Below are 26589 nucleotides of genomic sequence, written 5' to 3' on the forward strand. Positions count from 1 at the left end.
GATTTTCTTTCTATTTAATAATAGATTTTCTTTCTATTTTTAAATTCTTCTAATTCATGGTAATTTTCAATTTTTGTGTTTTAGGCTAATTTTAGAATTGTTTCCTATTTTTGTGTTTTGGGTAAACTGCTTCCTATTTTTGTGTTTTACGTTTGTGTATATATATTCATTCTTAATCAATGAAAAAGTCAAGTAATTGTTTCTCAATAATCATCTATCTACTTCAATATGATATCTATCCCAGGCCTAATCTTCTTGGACATATTTTTTTTCTTTTTTTTTTTCCTTTTCCTCAATGACTTTTGGTGCATCATTCTCTTCCACTAACGATCCTATCACCATCCAAAACTCCCAAGATTCTCAACATCCCCTCCTTACAATCAATCTCTCCAATATCACCAAATTGTCATCCACCAATTATCTCACATGAAGCCTTCAAATTCAATATCTTCTTGAAGGTTATAATTTTCATCACTTCATTGATGGCGCTCATACTCCACCACCACCCACCGTCACCGTCACTGGTGTTGCATCCCCAAATCTGGCATACACAACCTGGAAGCATCATGATCGTCTCATCTTTAACGCTCTCCTTGGTGTTATCTCTATTTCGCTACAACTACTTATTGCCCGCACCACCACTTCCCTTGATGCATGACAACCTTAACCAATACCTATGTCAAACCATCTCGTGGTCATATTAAACAATTGAAGGAACAATTACAGCAGTGTACCAAGAGCTCTCTAACTTATTGGACTTACGCCTTTGTCACTACTGTATATCCCATCAATCATATGCCCACACCCACACTACATCTCTCATCTCCTTTTGACAAACTCTTTGAGTCTCCACCCAATTACACTAAACTTCGGGTGTTCGGTTGCTTATATTATCTATGGTTTCGTCCTTATTCTCAACATAAACTTGACTCTTATTCCACTCCTTGTGTTTTTCTTGGTTATTCTTCAACACAAAGTGCCTATATTGTCTATCTTGGCCGTCATCCAATTTTCTCAGCAGATCAACTTGCCGACGCTCTTACTAAACCGCTTCCAAGAAGTCACTTCCAAGAATTACAGGATCAAGATTGGACTCTCCTCCGGAGCTCTTAATATTTTATATTTATAAAAGTTACTATAATAAATTTTAATTAAAAGAATTTATTTGAAATATTGTTTAATATTGGAAAAAAGTAGCTTTAGTTATTTTATAAAATACATGAAAATTAAAATATACAAAATTTTAATTAATTATAATTATATTTAAATTTTTATTTTTGTATTATAAATTAAAAATGAAAAAAATCATTTTTTTTTAATACCTATTTTTAAACCAAACATTGCAATAATGTTCCAAATAAAGCATTAATTTTCATTTTCGCAAAAAAATATAGGACTATTTGATAAATTTAAAACAAAAATTGTTTTTGAGAATAATTTTTAGAAACTATTTTTTTTTATATTTTATAGAATAGGAAATGTAAAATATTTTTAATATGTTTTATGTATTTTAAAAATAATTTTTATATCAAATTTTTATTTTTTATCTTTCTGTCTATAATTATTATTTAAAATAACCCTTATAAAATAAGTAAAAATAATTAAAAAAATATTTTTAGAAAATAATTTTCAGCTATTAAACGTGTTTTTTTTTAATTTTTAATTTTAAAGAATAAAAAATTATTTTTAACAATAATTATCAAATAGATTTTTAGTATTTCGTTAGCTTTTAAATATATAATTAAAAAAACCTATAAAAGAAAAGAAAAAGTTTTAAAAATAAAACATTAGTGAAGTATATACAAATTTTCAAAGCTCCCGTTGGAAGGATGGTTCACGGGTTGACTTTTCTATGCTATCATTAATTGCATCAAAGCTTTTTCCTTTACTTTTTGTTGTTTTTCCATGTTGAATTTTCATAAGATTTGTCAAAAGCCGACCATTAAGTTTCCAAAATCACATGTTGTTTTGCTTTTCTTTTCCACATTATAAAATATAAATTCAACACTAACTTTTAAAAGACACTAACACAACCGTTTTTATAGAAGATTTAATTAAGCTTCTTTGGGAAAAAGGGATTAATTAAGCCTAATACTATTTAATTCATATCCACGTGTAATATAATATTTTAATTGTTAAAATTTTTAGTGTTCTTACAAATATAATTAAAATTTTGGTAACTAAATACTTTTAAATTGAAATCATTTTAATGCATAAAAGTGTTTGGTTGAAAGGAAAAAGTTTATTTGCTTTTGCATGTTGATTTTCTTTGGATTTTCTTTGGGGTTTTGGATAAGGATGAAAAGCATTGTAGATGTAGAATTTCGAATAAAAAAGTACAATAATTAGATGGAAAGGAGAGAGATTCAAGCCCTGCATATGTTGAAAACTTCACAAAAAAAAACCCCACATTTCCTTTGACTTGTCACCTTGTCAATTGATTTGTCATATAGCTTGTACCCACTTGTAGGAGTATTAAAATCCAAGACTATTACAAATTAATATTTTTTTTCTTTTTTATTTAGAAAAGATGAAGAAGAAGGAAAATAAAAATAAAATTATATTATTGGTAACAAAGTATCTAAACCATTAAAAACATTGTCTTTGATAAAAAAGCATATGAAAATATTAATTATTTTTAAATAATTATTTGAAATTATTATTTTATAAATTTTAACTCTTATTTTATGATTTTTTTTTTATTTTGTATCATAAACGTATTTTTCCCAAATAAAAACTTATGGATAAATCCTGATAATCAACCATACCAATCTTCTGTCTTTTGTTGAATTTGAACCATCGAGGTTGGCAGCAGTTCCAGCTCTGTGCATGGAATTAAGCTGCCATCTGAGTCTTCAATTAATACTGGTAAATGAACTGCATCTTTGCATAAGAATCTACAGATGTTCAAACATAAATAGCTTCCAATCTCAGTTTTTCGTATAACAAACATCATTTGCATAAGAATTCTAGCAAGAAGAGCTATAAAATAAAGTGAGAGAAGAAGAAAGCAAGAAAGAGATAATAGAATGCATGCAAAAACTCTCTTGAATTTCATTAGGGGCCTCTCCCTTTTATAGGGAGTTACAAAATATATTTATGGATGATCTTCTACAAGTTACCATAGTGGTACAGAATATCATATTTTATAACACTCCCCCTTGAATGATCATAAGAATACGTCCCATTAAAACCTTACTAAGAAAAACCCTAGTGAAGGAAAAAGAGTATAATATTCTTTTGGATTGCTACAACTACCTCGTTAAAAACCTTGTCAGTAAAACCCAATGGGACAAAACCTGGATGAAGGAAAAAATAGTGTAGTGTAATGACATTCTTATCAATTAGTTCCCCCTCATGTAGACATGATTATATTTTCTCTAGTTATGCAACATAGAGATCTTTGTATTAGCCTATTCCAACGAGTTTCTTGAGTATTGCAGTTGATAATACATTTGTGAATAGATCTACTAAATTGCCAATTGATCTTATTCGTCGAATAGTAATTTCATCACTCTTCTAGAGTTAATGAAAGTAAAAAACTTGGGCAATATATGCCTAATTCTATCACCCTCAATGTATCATTCTTTAATCTGTGCAATGCATGCAACATTATCTTCAAATAATATTGTCGGGTCACCTTTGATAGAAGAAAGTCCACATGATTCTCGAATATACTCGATCATAGATCTTAGCTATATACATTCATGACTTGCTTCATAAATTACTAGTATTTATGAAGGATTTGATGATGTGGCCACCATTATTTGTTTGACAGATCTCCATGAAACAGTAGTACCATTGTAATTAAACACGTACCCTGTTTGTGACCTACCTTTATGTGAATCTAAAAGATATCCTGTATTTGCATATCTAAGCAATTGTTGTTTTGATTCCCTTAAGTAAAATAAACTCATATTAGTAGTTCCGCGAATATAACACAATATATGTTTGATACCATTCCAATGTCTTCGAGTTTGAATGGAACCGTATTTAGCTAATAAATTAACAGAAAAAGAAATGTCTGAATGTGTACAATTGGCAAGATACACAAGTGCACCAATAGGACTAAGATATGGTACTTTAAGACCAAGTAATTCTTCATCTTTTTTGTAAGGACAAAATAGGTCATTTTTCACATCAAGTGATCTAACAACCATTAGAAAACTTAAACGATGCGCTTTATCCATATAAAAATGCTTCAAAACTTTCTTAATGTATATTGATTGATGTACTAAAACTCCATTAGGAAAATACTCAATCTACAAACCGAGATAAAATTTTGTTTTTTCAAGATATTTCATTTCAAATTCCCTTTTTCAAGTAATTTGTTGTTCTTGTGAGCTCTTCAAGAGTTCCAACCAGATTTAAGTCATCAACATATTGCAATAATTGCAAATCCGGTTTCTGATTTCTTAATGAAGATGCATGAGCATATAGGGTTATTCATATACCATTTTTTTTAGCAAGTATTCATTAAGGCGATTGTACCACATGTGTCTAGATTGTTTTATTCCATACAATGATTATTTTAACTTGATTGAGTACATGTTACGAGGCTTTGTACAATTTGCTTCATGCAATTTAATTCCTTCAAGGATTTTCATGTATATATCATTATCCATGGATCCGTATAAATATGTTATAATAACATCCATGAGACGCATATCTAGTCCTTCTAGGACTACCAAACTAATTAAGAAACAAAATGTGATTGTATCCATGATGGGAGAGAATGTTTCCTCGTAGTCAATATCAGGTCTTTGCAAGAAATCTTGTGCTACTAATCGCACTTTATATCTTATGATCTCATTATTCTCATTACGTTTTCGTAGAAATACCCATTTGTACCCAACAAGCTTTACATCTTTAGGTGTTTGGACTACAGGTCCAAAAACTTCTCATTTTGTTAATAAGTTTAACTTTGCTTACATAGCTTCTTTCCATTTTGACCAATCATTTCTATGTCAGCATTCTTCCACATTTCGTGGTTCGAGATCTTCATCATTTCTTATGATATTGGAGGTCACTTGGAAAGCGAAAATATTGTTAATAACAATATTATTTCGATTCCATTTTTTTTCTGTGTACATAACTTACTCAGATCTCACAATTTTTATGTACATGTGCCTCTTCGAGGGCTTCTTATTCAATATGTGCCTCTTCAAGGGCTTTCTGCATTATTTGTGCCTCTTTTGGGGTTATAGATTTATCAATTTTAAACTGATCAGTCATTTTGATGGTCTCTTTTAGAGTGTCAAGTTTTTCTTAGGTTCTCATCTTTCGAGGAGTTACATCATTTGAGCCGACAAGTCTATCACGCTTCAGGCGTATTTTAGATTCATTTGTTAACTATCCTACAGGGACACCAATCTGTGTTGGAGTATTTGCAACCAAGATATATGACTTTGTCACTTTCTTTGTATCAATGAATGCATCTTGTAATTGATTTGCAAGATTTTACAAATAAATAATCTTTTAAACTTCCAGTTCATATTGACTGGTACGAGGATCAAGATAAGTCAAAGTCAATGCATTCCAAGTAATTTCACTCCGTTCTTCTGGAACTGGCTCTTCTCCCCCTAACGACGAGAAAATTGTCTCATTAAAATGATAATATGCACAACATGTCATTCTACCTTTTAAGTGTATAGGTAGACTAGTCACTAAATAAAAACTTCTAATTTTATAATATACATCCATACGACCTTTTACCTCAAGGGACCAAGTTGGTTTTACAAGATTATTCTAGATCTAGCATCGCATAAAGTGTCATTCACATGGAATCAAATACTATTAGTGACATAGTATAAGTTTTGGAGCCTTTAATCAGATTTCTATCACCTGATATATTATTATTTGTCATCAATGTTGTGCAATTAATGAGACAAGTGTTTCATCAAAGTAACAAGTCATAAAACATTATCATAAATACCTCGTCTTTATAGAGTTAAAGAAATATTATCATAGAGAAAGAGTTAAAATCAATGGAAAAATATTAGTCATTGATGATGATTTAATAAGTTGTATAAAAAACATGAGAGCATATATAACACAATAAAATATTCAAATTTGTACATAGCTTCAAGCTATGAACCATTTATGTATAACTTCTAGTTACATAGTATAATTAAAAAAAAATTAAATAAATTAAAAGTTAATATCTTTCATAGTTTTAGGCCATAATTATTTTGTCAGCACAAAAAAATATTTAAATTTGTACATAACTTCAGGTTATGAACTATTTTTGCATAAATTTGTACATAACTTCAAATTATGAACTATTCATTTTATAACTTCCGACTATATAATATTATTTGATATAACTTCTAGTTATACCGTATAATTAAAAATAAATAATTAAGGATCATAGTCATATATTTGTAATTTTGTAATTTCCCCCATAACTTTTGGTTATAAGGATTGCACATATTTTTCATAACTTCTGGTTATGAATTTACCCTATAATTTATAATTTATCTCATAACTTCTAGTTATAGGGATTGTACGTATTTTTGTATTCAAATAAAATAAGTGAAAATAGATAGTCAAAGGGTAATAAAATAAAAAATAATAATGTAAGTTTATCACATACTTTTTTTTTGTGAAAAAGAAGAGAGAAGAGTCTTTGTATTTATGAGAAAAATCTTTTCTTTTGTAGAAATTATTCGTGCTAATAACGTGTTATAAAAAGAAAATAAGAAAACAAGAAAAAGTTAATAGAATGCATGAAAAAATCCTCTTGAATTTCATTAGGGATCTCTTCATTTTATAAGGAGTTACAAAATGTATTTATGGATAATCATCCATAAGTTACCATACTGGTACAGAATCTCATATTTTATAACAAAATGTTAATTGTCAATATTTTAAGTTTTTAAAGTTACCATCATAAATTTTTAACTAAAAGTCTAGATTATTATAAAATAAGTATATAATTTTTTATAAAAAATTAAAGAAAAATCTTATATTATTATAATATATTACTATCTATTATCTATTAATATAATATTATAGGATAATATATTATTATATTATTATATATTCATTTATAAATATTATTTATTAATGGATATCAAATTTTTAACTAAATTATTTATCAATCACATAAATAACAAATCTTTATGGATGATTAATTTAGAAATGGAGATCATAATATTTTTTTATTTTACATATCTAGAAATATCAGAATAATTTGGATTTATATGATTTAAGAAAAATATATCACATATAATATAAATATAAAAATTAAGTTAATCACTTAATTATAAAAATATAAATTATTTAAAGAAATATAAAAGATAATTTTATATTATTATAATATATTATGTATCAATATAATTGTGAAGCCGTATTGTTAAGATCAATCACCTTTTATTTGAAAATTTGATTTTTTTTTTTTTTAATTTGTTTTCCCCTTTCCTTCTGCAAAAATTCTTCAGCCCCTCCTTTCTCTGTAGAACTTTTTCTTTTTTTCGTTTGCCTCTTAGTCACCCACCCTCTCGAAATATATCTGCAGCAACGTATCCTACCCTCCCAGCCTTACCCTCTCCTTACTGTAATAACCATCTGTCAGGGCTCAGGAGAGAATATGTTGTCTCCAATCCAAGTGGTCTCAAAAAAGATGTGAAAAAGGCCCAAAATGAGGTCAATAAAAATATAGTTGATTTATCTATTTATAAGTATTATTTATTAATTAATATCATATTTTAATTTTTTTTATTTTATATATTATTTTAATTAATTTTAAATTATTTAAAGTAAATAACTTACAATTAAATTATTATTTTTTAATAATATATATATATATATATATAACTCTTAAAATTAATTTAAATTACTTCATTAATAAAAAAAAAATCATTCATATTCTTTAAAAATGTTATCTCTTTCCATTCAAAGAGTTTCAGCTATAAGACTTATAAATTTTATTTTTTAAATAATTATTAATAATAAATAAATTTAAAATTTAAAATTCTTGTTAAAAAAGTAATTTTATTGAAAATGATTAAAAGATATGGTAGCAATCATTATTAATTATTAAAATTTAATAACTCAAATTAATTTTTAAATATTAAATTATTAATATTTAAAAATTTTATCAATAGAATTACCATAATAAATTTGAATTTCGTAATAGTAATAAATGAAAGACTAAAAATAAAAATAAGTATAAATAAGAAATTCAGCTTTTTCAAACATAATGAAAAAAAAAGTTATATACTCTTAAAAATATCTTTTCAAACATTAAATTATATTTTTCAGATTTCGTAGAATTATTATAATAATTTTAAGTTAAAAAAAGTTATTCAAATTAAATTTTAGGTTATTATGAAAAATAAAAATAAATTATAAAAAATAAAAAATAATTTATATGTGAGTTTTAATTTTTATCTAACATAAAAAACTAAATATTTTTAAAAAAATATTAAATTATTGATATTTTATGAGGGGTTATGGTAAATAAGAAAAATATAAAAGATACGGTTATAAAATTTATATAAAAAAATAAAAACAGTCAACATCATTCACCCACAGAGCATTAGTTTCATAAAGTAACTAAAGCTACTTTAAAATCTCATTTTTGTTACGTGTCTGAGTTTCCATGCCATAAATTTCATGGGAATTCATCCTTAAATTCATTTGAATTTATAAAATAATAATTTAATGAAAAAGGAAAAGTAATGCGCAGCCATGAACGGACCTTCGTGTGGTTGAACATTCAAAGCTTCTCCTCTTTAAAAACCTCCTTTAAACCCCTCTCTCCCACTCATTCAATTCGGTGTAAAGCGAACCAGCCATTGCTACAGAGCGAATCCATGGATTCTTCGTCTCTTCTCCTCTTGTTGTTGCTGGGTTTCTTTTGTTCTTCTGAGTTCACATCCCATGCTCAACTTATTCCAAAAGATGAAGGTATCACCACTGTAATCTCACTTGTTCTTTCCATTTCTGGGGAAAATGAAACTTGGGTTTTGTTGTTAAAGAAATTTGGGGAGAAAGAGAAGTAAATTTGGTTTCGGAACGTGGGTTTTTTCGAGGTATCTGTGCTTTGTTTAATACTTCACTGCTATAATTTTTTGGAATCTTGTGGATTTCTCATGGTTTGCGAGAATTTTGACATCTCTGTTTGTCTCACAGTTGTTTAAATTTTATCATGCTCTGGGAATTCTTATGGAAACAGAAAAGCAGGCATATCAAATTATGTTTTATTTTCTTTTTCAAATTTTCCTCTGCTTTCTCTGCTACCAAACGTTGGCTTATATCATTCTGCTGGAAAATTGTTCGTGCCTCTGAGCCATAGCGAATTTTTTATCTGAAACGATAGGCTATATTTGGTTACGGGTAATAAGAAATTTTAAAATATATAAAATTTTAATTAATTTAATTATATATATATTTTTTTCATATTTATACACTTGAAAACAAATGTGAGAAAAGATTTGATATTAATTACTTTGAATAGCTTTTGGATAGAGCCCAGAGTTATCAATCCATCATTGGACAAAGAAAAATATCTATATTTGTATTTATTACCATGGTGGCAAATTCCATTTGATTAAGGAAAATACATATGTTTATTTTAGTATTTGGACTTTATTTACATTGGATTATTACCTATATTGTCAGGAAATGGTAGAAAAAGAAGGAAAAGGAACAGTACCATGTCCACTTGAATTGTCAGACCATATTGAAGTCATCTCTGAGTCAGTCCCAGGTCCACTTGCTGGACTTTGGGCCTACCTGAATTAATCTTTAGGCCCACCAATTTGTCTTGATTCCATGGTTGTGTGGAATAAGGATATCGGGTTGCGTGTGGAAAATTGGATGAGTTACGGATTGTTGTTGATTGGTTGTGTGATATCAACTGGTCTTCAAAATCAAAGGCAGAAGAAGAACATTGATGTGGCTAGGTCTTGACCATATGAAATGCATATTTTGGACTAAAATACATGTACCAAAATAGGCCGTATTTTTTCAATTTTTTTAAAAAATATTTTTTTGTTCTTCGGGAAAAAATGAATAAGAAAATGTGTTTTACAACTAGGAAAAAAAAAGGAAAATAAATTTATGTTTTTAAAAATTAAAAATAACGTATTTTTAGAAAATATCTTTTCGTATTTTCATTTGTTTTCTAATGATCATTTTAAAAACTAATTATACAAATATAGAAAATAATTAAAAATAAAGTGTTACAAATAAAAATTAGTTTTAAAATATATTTAAAAATAAAAAAAATATGTTAAAAACGTTTAAGTTCGTAAAGAGATTTTTGTATTACAAAATATCATAAATTTTTTTTGAAAAACTATTTCTCAAAACTATTTTTGAAAACACTTCCCAACCAAAGCTTAGTTTTCGAAAATTATCCTACGATGATTTGTTAAAACAAAATTTTGCTTTTGAACTTAAAACATTTTTAACCTATTTTCTATGTTTTTAAAAATAATTTTGAAAAATAGTTTTTCTCTCATATTTTGTAAAACAAAATTTTGTTTGAAAATTTAAAATATTTTAAACCTAATTTCCATTTTTAAAATAACTTTTATAGTGCTTTGTTTTAACCACTCTCCATATTTATATAATTTTTTTAAAAAAACATCTCTCAGAAAACAATTAAAAACATCTTAAAGATGTTTTTAGAAAATACCATATTTTTCTATTTTTTGATTGTTAAACATGTTTTCTTATTCTTTTATTCTTGAAGACAAAGGCAAGTTGGTCATTCATGTAGCTTATTTTTTTATTGTTAAACATGTTTTCTTATTCTTTTATTCTTGAAGACAAAGGCAAGTTGGTTATTCATGTAGCTTACATGGTGTGATCACTTCAAAGGAGAGGTCATATGCAATTAAAATTTAATGAAGTATAAATTATTGGCTTGTTTTAGTAGAGGTTTGGCTGAGTATCATCAATAGTGCTTTAAAATTTGGTAATATTAGAAGTCACTTTAAGATTGGAATTGGTTGTAGAGGATTACACTTCATAGAGTTGTTATCATTAGTCATTCTTTTTCTGTATATTTATAAATCCTTATAACCGATCATTTTGTATCTACTCTGTAACAGTGCAAACTCTTAGAACAATATTCAAAAAGCTAAACTACAAATATTGGAACATAAGCCAAGCTTCATGCAATCGAGATTTCAACCGAACCATCGATGATAATAGCTACAGCAATGTCACATGCAACTGTACCTTCAATGAAGGAACTGTTTGCCATGTCACAAACATGTATGATTTTCTTTTCTTGTTCTTCCCTGACATGATACATATATCAAAAATTCAATCCATTAGATTAATGGAAAAGTAATTGCATGAGTATATGGAATGGAATATTATTTGTTTAATGTTAATAGGAAAGAATTAAAGACATCTTTGGATTACAGAGGCATTATTTTTCCTTTCTATCTCTTTGTAGGGCCCTTTGATTTTTGTGCTTTGGTAAATTCCCAATGCATTCATGGACTAAAACCTTGTTTTCATGCAAAATGAATTGCCCAAAGTCTAGTGAATGAAAGCCTTGTCTTTGTTTTATATTGATTCAGTTTCGATCTCTTGAACTTGATTTGCAAATGCCTTGTTTCCATATCAATTAACATATGTTAGTGAGCAATTAATTCTGTCATTAAGTCCACTTTCTAGTGGCTGAATGAAATGGCCCAATGCAACTAGAGCTTTCTTGTGGATTTTCACTTGCTCATAATGTCAGAGTGCTAAAGGGTAAATGTTGGTTCCCACACTATTTGATCAAAGCTTCAAATGATTGTTTACATTGATTATTAGGTTTCCTGTCATAACTTTGACCTTTTCCACTTTTCAAGATAAAATTGAATGTCTATTTTTTATTATACATATTATAATATATGGTTAAAAGAACACTTTGATGATCGATCTATAAAAGAATTGATATGGTTTGATTCCTCAATTGAATCAGTAGTATCTCTAGAGTCCGCTTCTTCTCAATGTTATGCGTACAAAGAGAAAAAGTAAAAACTATCATTAAAGCAGTCCAAGCAAGACTTAGAGTGCGCTTGACAGTGTTTTATATTTGAAGTATTTTTAGTTTAAGTGTTTTTAAGAGAATTACCCATCAAATACTTCTCCAAAAAGTACTATTAGTGATTTTTCAATTTTTTAAAAGTATTTGTTGAATTTTGTCAAACGCCTTATCTTTCTTTACAAACGCCTTATCCTTCTTTACAAACGCCTTTTATGCTAGAAGTGCTTTCTCAAATAGTGGAATCAATAGCATAAGTCAAAAAAGGATTATCACCCAACACCATTGATAAACCAATCCTATAAAACCACTTATGATAAAACAAGTCCTTATAGGATTTCTAGTAAAGTCGGAAAACATTAAGCAGAAGCACAATATGCTTAGGAGTGAGCACTTTAGCCTGTCTACCAAGCCTAGTTATTTTGTTATATATCAGTTGTACTTTTCCTTTTCTTATTTTTTGCTTCCTTTTGTGAATTACAGCCAGCTGAAGGGTCTTGATTTGGATGGAACTTTACCTGATGAGTTTGGAGATCTTCCTTATCTGCAAGAACTGTAAGTGACATGTTTCTCGACATTGGGAAGTCAATTGACCAAATTTGCCTTGATGTTTCATTGGGTTTTTTCAACCTATCAGACAAATTTCTTAACTCAATAATACCTTAATCCCTACTACATGGGGTTGCAGTTTCACTAAACTACAGAGGTTAGTTCACTTCTGATGTGTTTGAATATACCATGGAATTAAGTTAGACCATTGTGTTTCAAATAACATTCAAAACAAGTCCATTGCGTTTACCGTAGTATTTACATGATTTTATTGCCTTTTTTAAATAATAATAATAATAATAATAATAATAATAAGTGCAGGCAAAGATTAAAACAAATAATCTCATTTCAGTTTTGTTGTGGTGATTACCAACTTTTGTGTTTTCTAGTAATAGTAATAGACTGGATAAACTGTCATGGGACAGCTAAATATTGCCTGAAAATTATTTGATCATCATCATCGGATTCAGTTTTTGATATTGTACAGTCATCTCCAGTATCTGACTTGAACCCAAATGAGGGATTCTTCTTTTATCCGGTGACCATGTAAAATTAAGATATACTAAGGGATTCTTTTTTTTTACTAAAGCAGTGATCTCTCCCGAAACTATATCAATGGATCGATCCCTACAAGTCTCAGTCGGCTTTCTCTTACCATTCTGTAAGTTCTGATTAATTGCATTTGCACTTGTGAGGTGAGGATCCTGTTTTCCAGTAATTTACTAAGTAGTTCATAGTTGGGAAAGTTTAACTTTTGGTACACTGCAGCGCTCTTGTTGGAAACAGAATCTCTGGGTCGATTCCTGAAGTAATCAGTAATATCAGTACACTTGAGGAGCTGTAAGTCATGAAATGGAGTTGAATGTCTATTAGAGAAATTAATGATGCCCAACCTTGATTACAAATCCAAATTTACTTTTCCAGGGTCTTGGAAGCTAATCAGCTTGGAGAACATCTCCCTCCAAGTCTTGGAAAGTTGAGTCATTTAAGGAGACTGTAAGAATGCTGTTCTCATCCCTTTCCTTATATGCATATTAATTATTCATTTCTTTTATTTCAAATAATCACTAAGTCCTTGTATTCTGGTTGTAATCTGCTTAGCTGCCAAAATGCCCAAAATCAATTTGAGGAAGCTAATTTTTTGAGTCAAAGACTTTTATAATGCATTTTGTGTGATGAAATGACTCATGGATATGGTGATTGTATACTGGTTGAGTTCATTTTCAGTTGCACAATTGCTTGTTTTTGAGTTCATTTACTTCGAGTTAATGAAAATAATGGGAAGATGGATTTTCATATATTTGAAAGTGCAATCTACCTTTTTTGTTCCTTTATCTCCAGAGTGAATCATGAGAAATATTTATAACCAAGAAGACAAATATAGGCGAACATGGCTATGAACTAGGCGGTTTTTATGGACTGACAGATGGAAATTCATATAGGCTATTTCTATTTTTCTAACATTAAGAAACCGAGTTTAGTATTCATTAATTCATCCTATGATGAAATGGAGATGTCGAGCATGATTTGTAATGCTTCATAGAGAATAGAAGTAAAGATGATGAGGACTAATCTGCTGGGTATTTACACCTTGTGCTTTTAATGCCAAAGTTCATCATTTGGGAAGTTACTTTGTTTGGAGGGTGATATTTTTTCTTAATGTTTTCAACAAAAGACTTTGCATTGACCCTCTATTCTGGTTGTGTTGTCTAATTACTATTTTCAGGGAATTCATCTGTTTTTTTTCTTTTGGTTCTCCTACAGTGTTCTTTCTGCAAACAATTTCATTGGAACAATACCAGAAAATTTTCACAATCTGAAGAACCTAACTGATTTGTAAGTGATATAATTATTTGGACATTTATACTTTTATGCAAATTTAGAGTTTTCTGTACTCCATGTACCATTTGCAGTAGGATAGATGGGAATAATTTATCTGGGAAGATACCAGATTGGATTGGGAATTGGACCAACCTTGAGAAACTGTGAGTATTATACTTCATTTCATTTACCTGCCAATTTGTCCACTGAGAAAATTTTCATACAAGCTCAGTTAAATTCTCTAGTTATCTATAAAGATATTAAACTGTTGCAGGTATCTGCAAGGCACATCAATGGACGGGCCCATTCCTTCTACTATATCCCAGTTGAAAAACTTAATCGAATTGTGAGCATGTGTTCCACTATCTGATAGTTGCTTTATTCAGTTCATGATGTTATTCACGGTTAAAATTGAATTCATAGAAATATAAGCATGTAATTTGTTTTGCTGTATCTTAATCGTCAGGTTAATATCTGATTTGAGTGGACCGACTACATCTTTCCCCAATTTGAAGGATATGAAAAACTTAAAAATATTGTGAGTTGAAGATAGATATACTTCATGAATCATTGACAAGCTGCAGTCCCAAGTTATCCACTTTATGTTCCATTAACTTATCAAGATGTTTTACTCATTTGTGTTATGCAGGGTGATGAGAAATTGCTCCATTACAGGTGAAATCCCAAAAGACATTGGATATATTGAGAGTTTAAAACTTTTGTAAGTTTTTTTTAATGGGTGTTCTTAGAGATGTTCTTAATTTTCTTCATTGGTATATATGTATGTAAGAAGAAAAATATAATCAGGATATAATTGTTCTATGGCATACGATCAGTAAATTACATGGTTGTATGGAAACAACTTCTTTTCTGATTCATGTTGAACTTTTTTCTTGCAGAGACCTGAGCTTCAACAGACTGAATGGTAAAATTCCAGAGAGCTTTAAGGAAGAAAAAGAGGACAGAGCAAAACTTAATTTCATGTAAGTTAAATACTTGTAATAAAGTGGAATTCTAAATATTCAGAAATATACATTTTATTTGCTCCTTAACCAATCATTTTTATCCATTCATAGCTTGTTTAATTGTAACTGAGATATGGTGCTATCTATGTACACAGGTTTCTCACCAACAACTCACTGACTGGAGAAGTGCCCAACTGGATAAGTTCGGACACTAAAAACAATATGTCAGTATTTGTCAGTCTCCTGTTGTTCTGATTTGGCTACGATATCATTCATTTATTGTAGAATGTTACATACAGATGCGGTCTTTTTTTATTAGTGGTTCTTGTGAAACCAAATTAATATTTCAATCTCTCATTCAATCAAGAAATATATCACTAACTCCACTTCAATCTCTGTTGCAGTGATTTATCTTACAACAATTTTACAGGGCCACTTCTTTGGTCTTACAAAAACCAAGTGTAAGCTTTCTTCCATCTATTATTTGTACATTTTGTTCTGTTTTTCCCTCATCTTCTTGAAACATTTTTTCATAACTCCACAGGAACTTGGTTTCAAGTTATGCATCTTCAGCAAGAGAGATGTACGTTCTTCCAACCTTGTTTTACATGTGCATTCAGCATTAGAATAATAAACAAGAGACTGAATCAAAGTTCAACTTTGTAGGACCCCTTGGTTAAAGAAGGATCTCCCTTGCCCTCGAAAAGCCAAATGTAAGCTTTTGTAACCTATTGTACTCTGCTAGTATGAAGTGGCAAATAAGTTGAATCTCTGCCTTGATTCCAATTACATTTACTTGCAGACTATTCCTTGTATATCAATTGTGGAGGAGTGCAAACAACTTTTAAAAGGAAGGCATATGAAAAAGACGACAATGTTGAGGGTCCATCACAGTTCTTTACTGATAGTATAGACAAATGGGCTTATAGCAGTACAGGGGTTTTCATAGGTGATGAGGATGGTAGTCACCTAGCCAAAAACACATCTGCTTTGAACTCAGAGGATGCTGAGATCTACCAAACTGCTCGTCTTGCTCCCATCTCACTCAAGTATTATGGGCTTTGCTTGCGAAAGGGCATTTATAGACTGCGACTCTACTTCGCTGAAATCATGTTTTCTAATGACCAGACATTTGGTAGCCTTGGGAAACGCTTGTTCGATGTTTCAATTCAAGTGAGTGAAAAATATCAATTTCATTATCGTTATTCCAAATATATAAAGAACTGACTGTACTTTTCAACAGGGGAATGTAGTTTTGAGGGATTTTAATATCATGGAAGAAGCTGAAGGTGCTGGTAAGGGCATTTATAAGGATTTTGAGGCTTCTGTTGATGGTAGCACTCTGGAGATCCACTTATACTGGACAGGCAAAGGGACTAATTCCATTCCAAAAAAAGGCGTATATGGACCTCTCATATCTGCTATCGCAGTGACAAGTGAGCTTATCTCATATTTGGGGTTTTACTACTTTTCTTGCCACAAGCTTGTCATGATGTTATATATCTTACCGTTCTTGTAGATTCTGATCCCAACTTGGGGCTGTCTATTGGAGGTATTATCGGCATTGTGATAACTTCATGTATGGTCCTTGTATTGATTTTGGTACTCCTGCGAATGAAAGGCTACCTAGGAGGGAAAGACCTTGAAGATAGAGGTGAGATTAATAATGCAGGAAATTTGTGACTCTAATGCCTTATCTCTTTGATATTGTGACAATACTTTGGGAATATTCGATAATCTCTGTGCTTGTTTTTCACCAATTTTATTTCACTTGTTACAGAACTACGTGAGCTAGGGATGCAAACTGGTTATTTCAGTTTACGACAGATCAAAGCTGCAACAAATAACTTTGACTCTGCGAGTAAGATTGGTGAAGGTGGATTTGGGCCAGTTTACAAGGTAGTTACAGATTTGGATTTTCCTTTAACAACTGTATGCCAAAGCAATGATTAAGAGGGAAATGAAATACTTTTCTGCAGCTATCACACATCCTTACATTATCTGAATTCATGATCCCAAATTTTGTCCTGCTTGATCTTAGGGTGTACTGTCAGATGGTTCAGTAATTGCTGTTAAGCAACTCTCTTCAAAATCGAAGCAAGGGAACCGAGAATTTGTAAATGAAATAGGCTTGATATCTGCCTTACAACACCCAAATCTTGTGAAGCTTTATGGCTGTTGTGTCGAAGGAAACCAGTTGTTGCTCATTTACGAATATTTGGAAAACAATAGTCTTGCACGTGCACTTTTTGGTAAATGCTTCACTAGAATTTTGTATTCCATTTTATTATATTTCAACAATGAATATTATGACTTAAGCCTTTCCCTCGACCACTTGTAGGTTCCGAAGAACAGCGGCTAAATTTGGACTGGCCAACTAGGAAGAAGATATGCTTGGGGATAGCAAGGGGATTGGCATATCTTCATGAGGAGTCAAGATTGAAAATTGTTCATAGAGATATAAAGGCAACAAATGTGCTGCTTGATAAGTATCTAAATGCTAAGATATCCGACTTTGGCTTGGCTAAGCTGGATGAAGACGAGAACACCCATATCAGCACGCGGATAGCTGGAACGATGTGAGTGTTTTCACTCATTTCCTCCTGTTATTAGCTTCCCTATATCAAATTTGTATATGATATAAGATTATAACTTTGGTGCTGAAAATGGGGAGATTAATTTCTTCTATGCATTTGAATTCATGTCAGATAAATAATAAATTGATACAATGAGATGGAAGTGACCTTGATTGATAGAAAACTTAATCAAACACTGAAGTATGGAATTTCTAACTTGCAGTTCTTTTTTTCATTTTAGGTTTAAAAAGCTCATTCTCTTCATTGTTTATTCTGTAAAGTCGATTTTTGAAACAGCTCTAGAAAGGTCCAACTATTATTGAGAATTTGTTGCTACAAAATCTGAAGCATCAGTGGCTTCGAGGCATAAGTTGTCATATGAACCTCAAAAGCAAATGGGGTGATCCTCTTTTTCAGGTTTTAGAGAAGCAGAATTTAGTAAGACTGTTGAGTTTCTAAAGTGGGTTCATGCATATACAGAAAATTTTTCCTCTCAAATATGGTTGATTAGTTCTTCTTGTCCTCTTTCCAACAATAATTTTGTGCATATATTGATTATATGTATAGCACAAGACTCACCGTTGAGCTGCTGATTTTTCTTCAGAGGATACATGGCTCCTGAATACGCAACGAGGGGTTACTTGACCGACAAAGCAGATGTTTACAGCTTTGGAGTTGTTGCTTTAGAGATTGTCAGCGGGAAAAGCAACGCCAATTATAGGCCAAAGCAAGAGTCTGTTTATCTTCTTGATTGGGTAAACAATTGCTTCTTGCTCATCCTTTCTGCTTTATTTTTTCTGACCATATGTGCTGATAATGAAAAACGTGTTTCGGGTTTTACATCGGACTGCAGGCTTATGTCCTGCACGAGCAGGGAAACCTTCTGGAGCTGGTGGATCCAAGTCTTGGATCAAACTACTCAGAGGAGGAGGTGATGGGGATGCTGAACTTGGCCCTCTTATGCACCAACCAGTCCCCCACTCTCAGGCCATCCATGTCCTCTGTAGTGAGTATGCTTGACGGCAAAATTGCAGTCCAAGCACCAACGATCAAGCATGATTCGATGAACCCGGATATGAGATTCAAAGCCTTTGAGAAGCTCTCACTGGACAGCCAGTCTCTTGTCTCAGCATTCTCTGTAGACAGTCAGGTCCAAGGCAGCATATCAGTTGATGGGCCATGGGCTGATTCCTCAATTTCCCTCCATAGCAGAGAAGAAACAAGGGGGTTTCCTTCATCAAGCAGGGTTCTTACAGGACACCAAGATCTTTACAATACACATTTGGACTGATCAATGAAAAAATATGAGGCATACTAATAATACTTCCAAGTTGTTCTTGCTTGAAGTTTTCTAAAAACAATTTCGATTTGATTCTTGAGGAAGTAGAAACAGAAATAAGTATATTTTGTTGTATGATATATTTTATGATTAGAATTGTATTTTAGAATTTCTTTTTTTATTAGAAGTAAGATACAACTCCAAATATGTTGCAGGAAGCAAATTCTATTTAGTTAACAATTTAAAAATATTAAAATTATTCCTGGTTTTTTATAAAAGGGCTCTTTAAAACACAGTTTGAAAGTCAATATTTGAACTAATTGAGAGTAATACTTTTACACAAAATACTCTCTTGCTTATAAATTTTCTTGGAAATTATCTTAAAATTCAATTATATGCTTGACATTTGTAAAGCAATAATTTAATGAAGAAAAATAAAAAATAAATAAATAAGTATAAGCATGTACTTACAATTAATTGCTGTGGCCCAACTTCTCTTTATCATAAACCCCCACTTAAACCCCACTTCCTAACTCATTCCACTCCCACTTCCCACCTCATTCAACTCACTATGGAGTGAACCAGCCAATCAAGAATTGCTGCAGAGAGAATTCATGGAATCTTCGTCTCCTCTTCTCTTGTTGTTTCTGGGCATCTTTTGCTTTTCTGAGTTCATGTCCTGTGCTCAATTGCCCACGGAAGCTGAAGGTGCCAGAAGCTCTGTAATTCACTTTTCTTTTCATTTCTGCCGAAATGTAACTTGGGTTTTGTGTAGAATCTGGTTTTGTTAGGGAAATTTGAGGAAACGAAGAGTAAATTTGATGTTGGAATTTGGGTTTTCCAAACTCTTTGCTTTGATTTGTTTTCTTTCACAGCTTCAAGTTTATGGACTGTTATTCTTTTAATCTTGTCCACGTTCTGGAAATTCTTGAAGCAACAGAAAAGGAGGGGTGTCAGATTTTGTTTTCATTTCCTCTTCATTTCTTCTGTTTTCTCTACAACCAAACAGTGGGTTGCATTAGTCACTTCTGTGCTTAGTTATACTGACTTTAATCCATGAATATTGTTTACTTTCTCATTTGGGTGTCTGAATATTCATGCATCAAAATTGATCTTCAGACACCCTTAGTTTGGTTTGAGTCCATTTTCTTGGAGGTTTCTGACGTAGCTATTATTTCCTGTTATATAATTACAATATTTGTATAAAATTATGTGAATAAGTGCTCGGATTGAGTCTTGATGAAGAAAATCAGAAAACTCCTTAGGGTTCTTAGACAATCAAAGACATCCAAAGGCACTTGGAAGTTTTTGGTCAGTAAAAGAACTATAGCGTCATATATCAAAATTCCTTAGTTAAATATGAGAATTCAGTTTTGCCCTCTCACATTTTCCTTGAATAGTTTTGTTAAGTAACAACAACTTGATTTATATCGTTGCTGTCAATTCATAAATTAACACAGTATCAGAGCTTTGACTCTTGAAAGTGGGTCAAGGTGTTAAGTATTAGCTTACTTAATATACATCATACATTGAAATATGATATTATTGATTGCCTCAAATATTTAAGTGTTTCATTTCTTCTTAGCAACTTTGAATGAGGGCAAGGGGTGGAATGTTTGTAGAATTGCAACAGTTAAGGGTCCTTTTCTCGTATGGGCAAGGGATAAGATCCCACAGACACAACCTCAGTGAATGTTATTTTCTAGACCATTTTTGTATTATCTTTTGTATGAGATTTGGTTTATATGCATGATTCATTGCATGAAGGTCCTTTCCTGTGGATCAGTTAGGTTGGGTGGTTAGGGTTAATGGTTGGGCCAGATCGGTGGGTTATGGTATTTGGTTGACTGGTTCCTTGGATGACATTGCATTGTAAAACCAACTGATGTTGAAATGTCAAAGGTAAGAAAAAGAATTAATTAGTGATATGGATAGTTCTTGACCTTATGATTATAAAATAATCTATAATGTAGATTATTAAATTTTCAATATACAAAATTTAGATTAAATAGCCCTCTAAGACAAGGCAATGCAATGCATGTGAAATGATTCATGTTTTGGAATAAAAATACATACATTTTGAGGCAAACCAGGGTTCAAAGCAAGTCTTTACTCACTAGCTTTCAGTCCCTCACTTCTACTGATGAGTCTTGCAGCAAAGTCCATGCCTTACTCACATAGTGTGATCAGTTCAGAGAAGAGGTCATATACAAGTCAATCTACTATGGACTAAATTATTGGTTTTTTTGTAGAGGACTAGTTTTTCGCTTCATCATATGTTACATATTTTTGTCGGAAACAATATGGTTAAACTAAATGGATAAAATTCTTGCAGTTGTTCGAAGTAACCTGCCATTTATAACGACCTTCAAGTTCAATGCAAAATGTCTATCAAGTCTTCTGTCCTGGTGATGGGCCCCTCATCCAAGAGAATCAGATCATCCCTTTTCCTTGATTTTGTTGTCCATCTAACGCAAAAATTAGACATTGTCGAGTTTCTGAGGCAAGTTCATGGATATACAAAAAATTTTAACTCGCAGACATTGTTGATTTGCTCTTCTTGTGCCTCTTTCTAATGATGATTTTGTGCACATTGCTTGTTAGTATTGAAGAATTTGAAGAAAAATATGAAGGAATTTTTTTATTTTATTCTGTGATACGTTCCTTTACAATGAATGAAAGCATAAATAAATAGCCTACGGATATGAGACAATTCCGGAATGGAATTTCCCTTACATGGAAAGTGAATAAACTCTTACATGGGAATTAAATAAACTACTCTTACATGGAAAGTAAATAAACTACTCTTACATGGAAAGTGAATAAACTACTCTTACATGGAAAGTGAATAAAGTACCTTGCTAGAATTACTCCTAAATCAATTATAATAAAGGCAGTACATTACACTAATTAGGGAAGTAAACAGAGGATGCTGGCTTGATTTCCAACACTCCCCCTCAAGCCGCGTTGTAGATGTTGATCATTCCAAGTTTTTCTGTCAGATCTTCGAAGTTAACTCGAGCAAGAGCTTTTGTGAGAATGTCAGCCGTTTGACAGTTTGTCGGAGTGTAGCTGACTTTGAAAACTCCTTCTTCAATCTTTTCCTTGATAAAGTGTCGATCTATCTCCACGTGCTTAGTTCGATCATGATGAACCGGATTCTTAGCGATACTGATGGCAGCTTGATTGTCGCAGTATAACACCATGGGATGCTTCAATGGAACCCGTAATTCTTCTAACAGCCTGTTCAACCAGATTCCCTCGCAGATACCTTGTGCCATAGCACGAAATTCTGCCTCAGCACTGCTACGGGCTACCACTGACTGTTTCTTGCTTCGCCATGTAACCAAGTTCCCCCAGACAAATGAACAATAGCCTGAAGTTGATCTCCGATCAGTCACTGAACCTGCCCAATCTGCATCTGAAAAAATTTCAATCTCTTTCTTTGTTGTTCTTTGAAAGAAGAGACCCTTTCCCGGTGTCATCTTGAGGTATCTCAATATTCTGATCACAGCAGTCATGTGTTTTTCGGTTGGATTATTCATGAATTGACTTACCACACTAACGGAGAAGCCGATGTCTGGCCTTGTATGAGAAAGATAGATGAGTTTCCCCACAAGACGTTGATATCTTCCTTTATCAACTGGCGCACTTCCATCACTTTCTTCCAGTTTGACAGTTGTATCCATAGGTGTTTCTGCCAGCTTGCATCCTAGCATTCCTGTTTCATTCAATAAGTCCAGAACGTATTTGCGTTGTGAGACTGCTATACCTTTCTTTGACCTAGCAATCTCCATTCCGAGAAAGTACTTGAGGTTTCCAAGATCCTTGATCTCAAATTCCTTTGTCAGTAATTTTTTAAGTAAGTCAATTTTCTCTTCATGATCACCTGTCAAAATTATGTCGTCCACATATACAATGATAATTGCTAGTTTCCCTTCTGGGAAGTGTTTCACAAATAATGTGTGATCGGATTGACATTGAACGAATCTGTACCCTTTCACTACCTTAGTGAACCGTTCAAACCAGGCCCTGGGAGATTGTTTGAGACCATACAAGGATTTTCGGAGTCTGCAAACCTTGTTGAAATTTGATGGCGTCTCAAGTCCAGTAGGAATGTCCATGTAAACTTCTTCCTCTAAGTCACCATTGAGGAATGCATTCTTCACATCAAGTTGGTGAAGCGACCAATCGAGATTAGCTGCCAAGGATAAAAGTACACGAACAGTATTGAGCTTGGCAACTGGAGCAAAAGTTTCTTGATAGTCAATGCCATAGGATTGGGTGAATCCTTTGGCGACCAACCGAGCCTTATACCTGTCCACATTACCATCTGCCTTGTACTTTACTGTGAAAATCCACTTACACCCAACTGGTTTCTTACATCTTGGGAGGTCAGTAATTTCCCACGTACCATTCTTTTCCAGTGCCCGAACTTCCTCATCGACTGTCGCCTTCCACTTAGGATACTTGAAAGCTTCTTGAATATTCTGAGGAACTTGTATCTCTGTGATGCTAGAAGTGAATGCACGAAACGTAGGTGATAGCTTATCATAAGAAATAAAATTTCCAATGGGATGCTGAGTGCATGATCTAACTCCTTTCCTCCAAGCTATGGGCATATTAAGAATATCATTTTCTAACTCGGAATCAACAGTACCATTAGGAGCGTTGTTACCTGGAAGTTTGCTTGGATTAGGACCCGGTTCTGCCTCATGGGTTTGTTGAGAAAGTGCTCTTTCCTCTATTTCCTCTTGGATGTGCTTCTTATCCCACAAGTCAACAATGGACTCGGGTTGATTAAATGACTCTGGAGGAATGTGATTTTCAGTGGTGATGGGTGACTCACTGAATGACTCAAGATCCCAAAATTGATATTCTTGAGTTGAATTCTCCCCCTGAATATCGTTTTTGGGATAGTAAGGCTGGGTTTCAAAAAAGGTGACATCCATTGAATTGTAGAATTTTCTTGTGACCGGAGAGTAACACTTATACCCTTTTTGATTTGAAGAATACCCAAGAAAGATGCACTTGAGTGACCTAGGATCAAGTTTACTTCTATGTTGTTGATTGATATGAACAAAGACAGAGCACCCGAAAATTTTGGGTGGGACGGTGGAGATGAGACGAGTAGTCGGAAAGGATTTTAGGAGTGTTTGACAAGGTGTTTGGAATTTTAGTACCCTAGACGGCATCCTATTGATGAAGTAGGCTGCCGTAAGGACAGCTTGCCCCCAGAATAATTTTGGAACATTCATGGAGAACATTAGTGATCTAGCCACCTCTAACAAATGCCTATTTTTCCTTTCAGCGATTCCGTTTTGTTGTGGGGTATCAACACTTGAACTTAAGTGAACTATCCCTTCTTGTGCTAGAAATTCTCCTAGAATGGAGTTGAAATAATCCCTAGCATTATCAAACTTTAGAATTTGTATTTTTGACTGGAATTGGGTCTGAATCATATTTTTAAAATTTTTGAAAATTTGACTCGTTTCAGATTTTTCTTTCATGAGGAATACCCAAGTTAATCTAGTGTGATCATCTATGAATGAGACAAACCACCTAGTACCAGTTACATTTTTTATTCTTGACGGACCCCAGATATCGCTATGAATCATTGAGAATGGACTAGACTCTTTATAGGGTTGAATGGGAAAATGAGACCGGACTTGCTTTGATAATTGACAGATTTCACACTCAAAGGATTGTGGATTTTTATTAAATAATGAAGGAAATAAATGCTTGAGATACATAACATTTGGATGACCTAAGCGATAGTGCCACAACCTAATTGCACTATCGTTATTTTGACATGAAACCGAAAAAGAATTACTACCAACTGTCATTTGAGGTTGTTCTTGTGGATCGTGGCGCTCCTTAAGGATGTAGAGTCCAGAGCATTCCTCAGCATTGCCAATCGTCTTCCCCGAATCCAAATCCTGAAATTCACAGTGAGTGGAGGAAAAATTAGTAATACACCTCTTTTCCTTAGTGAGTTTACTAATTGACAATAGATTACAGTCCAAGTTAGGAACAAGGAGAACAGAGTTGAGAGTAAGATCCCTTGATAGCACAACTGAACCTGTTCCGGCAACCTTTGATAGTGAACCATCTGCTATTCGGACTGTTAAATTATTTGGACATGAGCTATATGTATCAAAAATTGTCGCATCTCCCGTCATATGATCAGATGCTCCTGAGTCCACTATCCAAGGTTTTTTACGTTTCTTACCAGCAGTGAAGGCACTCAAAAAATTACCTTTGTGAGCCAAGGTTCCGGAACTAATGACCTGGTTGGAAGATGAGCCAGTTTGTGACTGTACTGACAAAAGAGGAGACAGTAGTTTCTGAAGCATCTCCATTTGCTCCTTATTAAAAGGGCTAGCTTCAGGTTGTGGCGATTGTTCATCGGTAGCCACATGATTGCCTCGTCCTTCTTTCTCAAGTGGTTGACGTGGCTTCCAATCTACTGGCTTTCCATGAATCTTCCAGCAAGTTTCTCTTGAGTGTCCCGGCTTTCTGCAATGATCACACCAAGGTCTACCTCCTTTAATTTTTTGACGGTTTTCAAAAGGAGCGAATTGAGTATTAAGAGCCGAGCTTTCTGCCATATTCAGTTGTTGATGGGATCCCATCATGAGATTTTTCCGACTTTCTTCGCGACGGACTTTAGAGAATGCCTCTCTGAGGCTAGGTAAGGGTTTTACTCCCATGATTCTTCCATTAAAGATGAAGACGATGAGACAGGATTAAACCTGCTCTGATACCATGAAGAATTTGAAGAAAAATATGAAGGAATTTTTTTATTTTATTCTGTGATACGTTCCTTTACAATGAATGAAAGCATAAATAAATAGCCTACGGATATGAGACAATTCCGGAATGGAATTTCCCTTACATGGAAAGTGAATAAACTCTTACATGGGAATTAAATAAACTACTCTGGAAAGTAAATAAACTACTCTTACATGGAAAGTGAATAAACTACTCTTACATGGAAAGTGAATAAAGTACCTTGCTAGAATTACTCCTAAATCAATTATAATAAAGGCAGTACATTACACTAATTAGGGAAGTAAACAGAGGATGCTGGCTTGATTTCCAACAAGTATATCACAAGACTCAACATTCAGGTGCTGATTTTTCTTCAGAGGATACATGACTCCTGAATACTCGAAGAGGGGTTGCTTAACTGAGGAACAGCAACACCAGTTGCTGGCCAAAGCAGGAGTTTGATTGTCTTCTCCATGGGGATATCTTTTGGCTTCCTGCACGTCCTTTCTGGACAGTCTTTTCCTCTATATCTTCAAGTTTCATTATCAATGTCCTCTGTAATTAGCATGCTCAAAGGCAAATCTGCGGTCCAAGCAACGAGCATCAAGCATGATACAATCAACCCAG

General features: G+C 32.5%; 1 protein-coding gene and 2 long non-coding RNA genes across 6 annotated transcripts; 2 read left to right on the top strand and 1 right to left on the bottom strand.

Moving 5' to 3' along the window:
- Positions 1–8661: 8661 nt before the first annotated feature.
- Positions 8662–19369, top strand: LOC100250347 (probable LRR receptor-like serine/threonine-protein kinase At1g53440). Of its 4 annotated transcripts, none has more exons than XM_019217124.2 (24): positions 8668–8913; positions 11067–11232; positions 12482–12553; positions 13137–13208; positions 13316–13387; positions 13472–13543; positions 14312–14383; positions 14431–14532; positions 14643–14714; positions 14835–14906; positions 15018–15089; positions 15268–15351; positions 15489–15557; positions 15738–15794; positions 15878–15916; positions 16000–16046; positions 16136–16506; positions 16577–16769; positions 16853–16987; positions 17114–17232; positions 17375–17585; positions 17675–17912; positions 18514–18664; positions 18763–19369. In XM_019217124.2, the coding sequence occupies exons 1-24, from the start codon at positions 8685–8687 to the stop codon at positions 19198–19200; spliced, it is 3225 nt and encodes a 1074-aa protein (XP_019072669.1). In that variant the 5' UTR covers positions 8668–8684; the 3' UTR covers positions 19201–19369. The 4 variants fall into 4 exon arrangements, with proteins under 4 accessions (XP_019072675.1, XP_019072669.1, XP_019072671.1 ...); XM_019217126.2 differs by having other exon boundaries at positions 14461–14532; XM_002283428.4 differs by having other exon boundaries at positions 13140–13208; positions 14461–14532.
- A 278-nt stretch (positions 19370–19647) lies between these two features.
- Positions 19648–21837, top strand: LOC132253421 (uncharacterized). The gene is made up of 2 exons (XR_009465266.1): positions 19648–19910; positions 21524–21837. It is a non-coding gene; the product is annotated as an uncharacterized LOC132253421 (long non-coding RNA).
- Positions 21838–24877: 3040 nt separating this feature from the next.
- LOC132253472 (uncharacterized) lies at positions 24878–25744 on the bottom strand. Its single transcript, XR_009465324.1, has 2 exons — positions 25448–25744; positions 24878–25127 (listed from the first exon to the last, which is right to left on the bottom strand). It is a non-coding gene; the product is annotated as an uncharacterized LOC132253472 (long non-coding RNA).
- Between the last annotated feature and the right edge of the window lie 845 nt (positions 25745–26589).

This window comes from Vitis vinifera, chromosome 19, assembly GCF_030704535.1.
Source record: "Vitis vinifera cultivar Pinot Noir 40024 chromosome 19, ASM3070453v1".
Classification (NCBI taxonomy): Eukaryota; Viridiplantae; Streptophyta; class Magnoliopsida; order Vitales; family Vitaceae; genus Vitis; species Vitis vinifera.

Bases quoted from the DNA above. Each gene is read 5' to 3' on its own strand.
- LOC100250347 (XM_019217124.2), top strand. From the start codon at position 8,685: ATGCGCAGCCATGAACGGACCTTCGTGTGGTTGAACATTCAAAGCTTC. The intron at 13,388-13,471 runs GTAAGTCATGAA...TTACTTTTCCAG, and splicing joins ATCAGTACACTTGAGGAGCT to GGTCTTGGAAGCTAATCAGC. The intron at 15,558-15,737 runs GTCAGTATTTGT...TCTCTGTTGCAG, and splicing joins TCGGACACTAAAAACAATAT to TGATTTATCTTACAACAATT.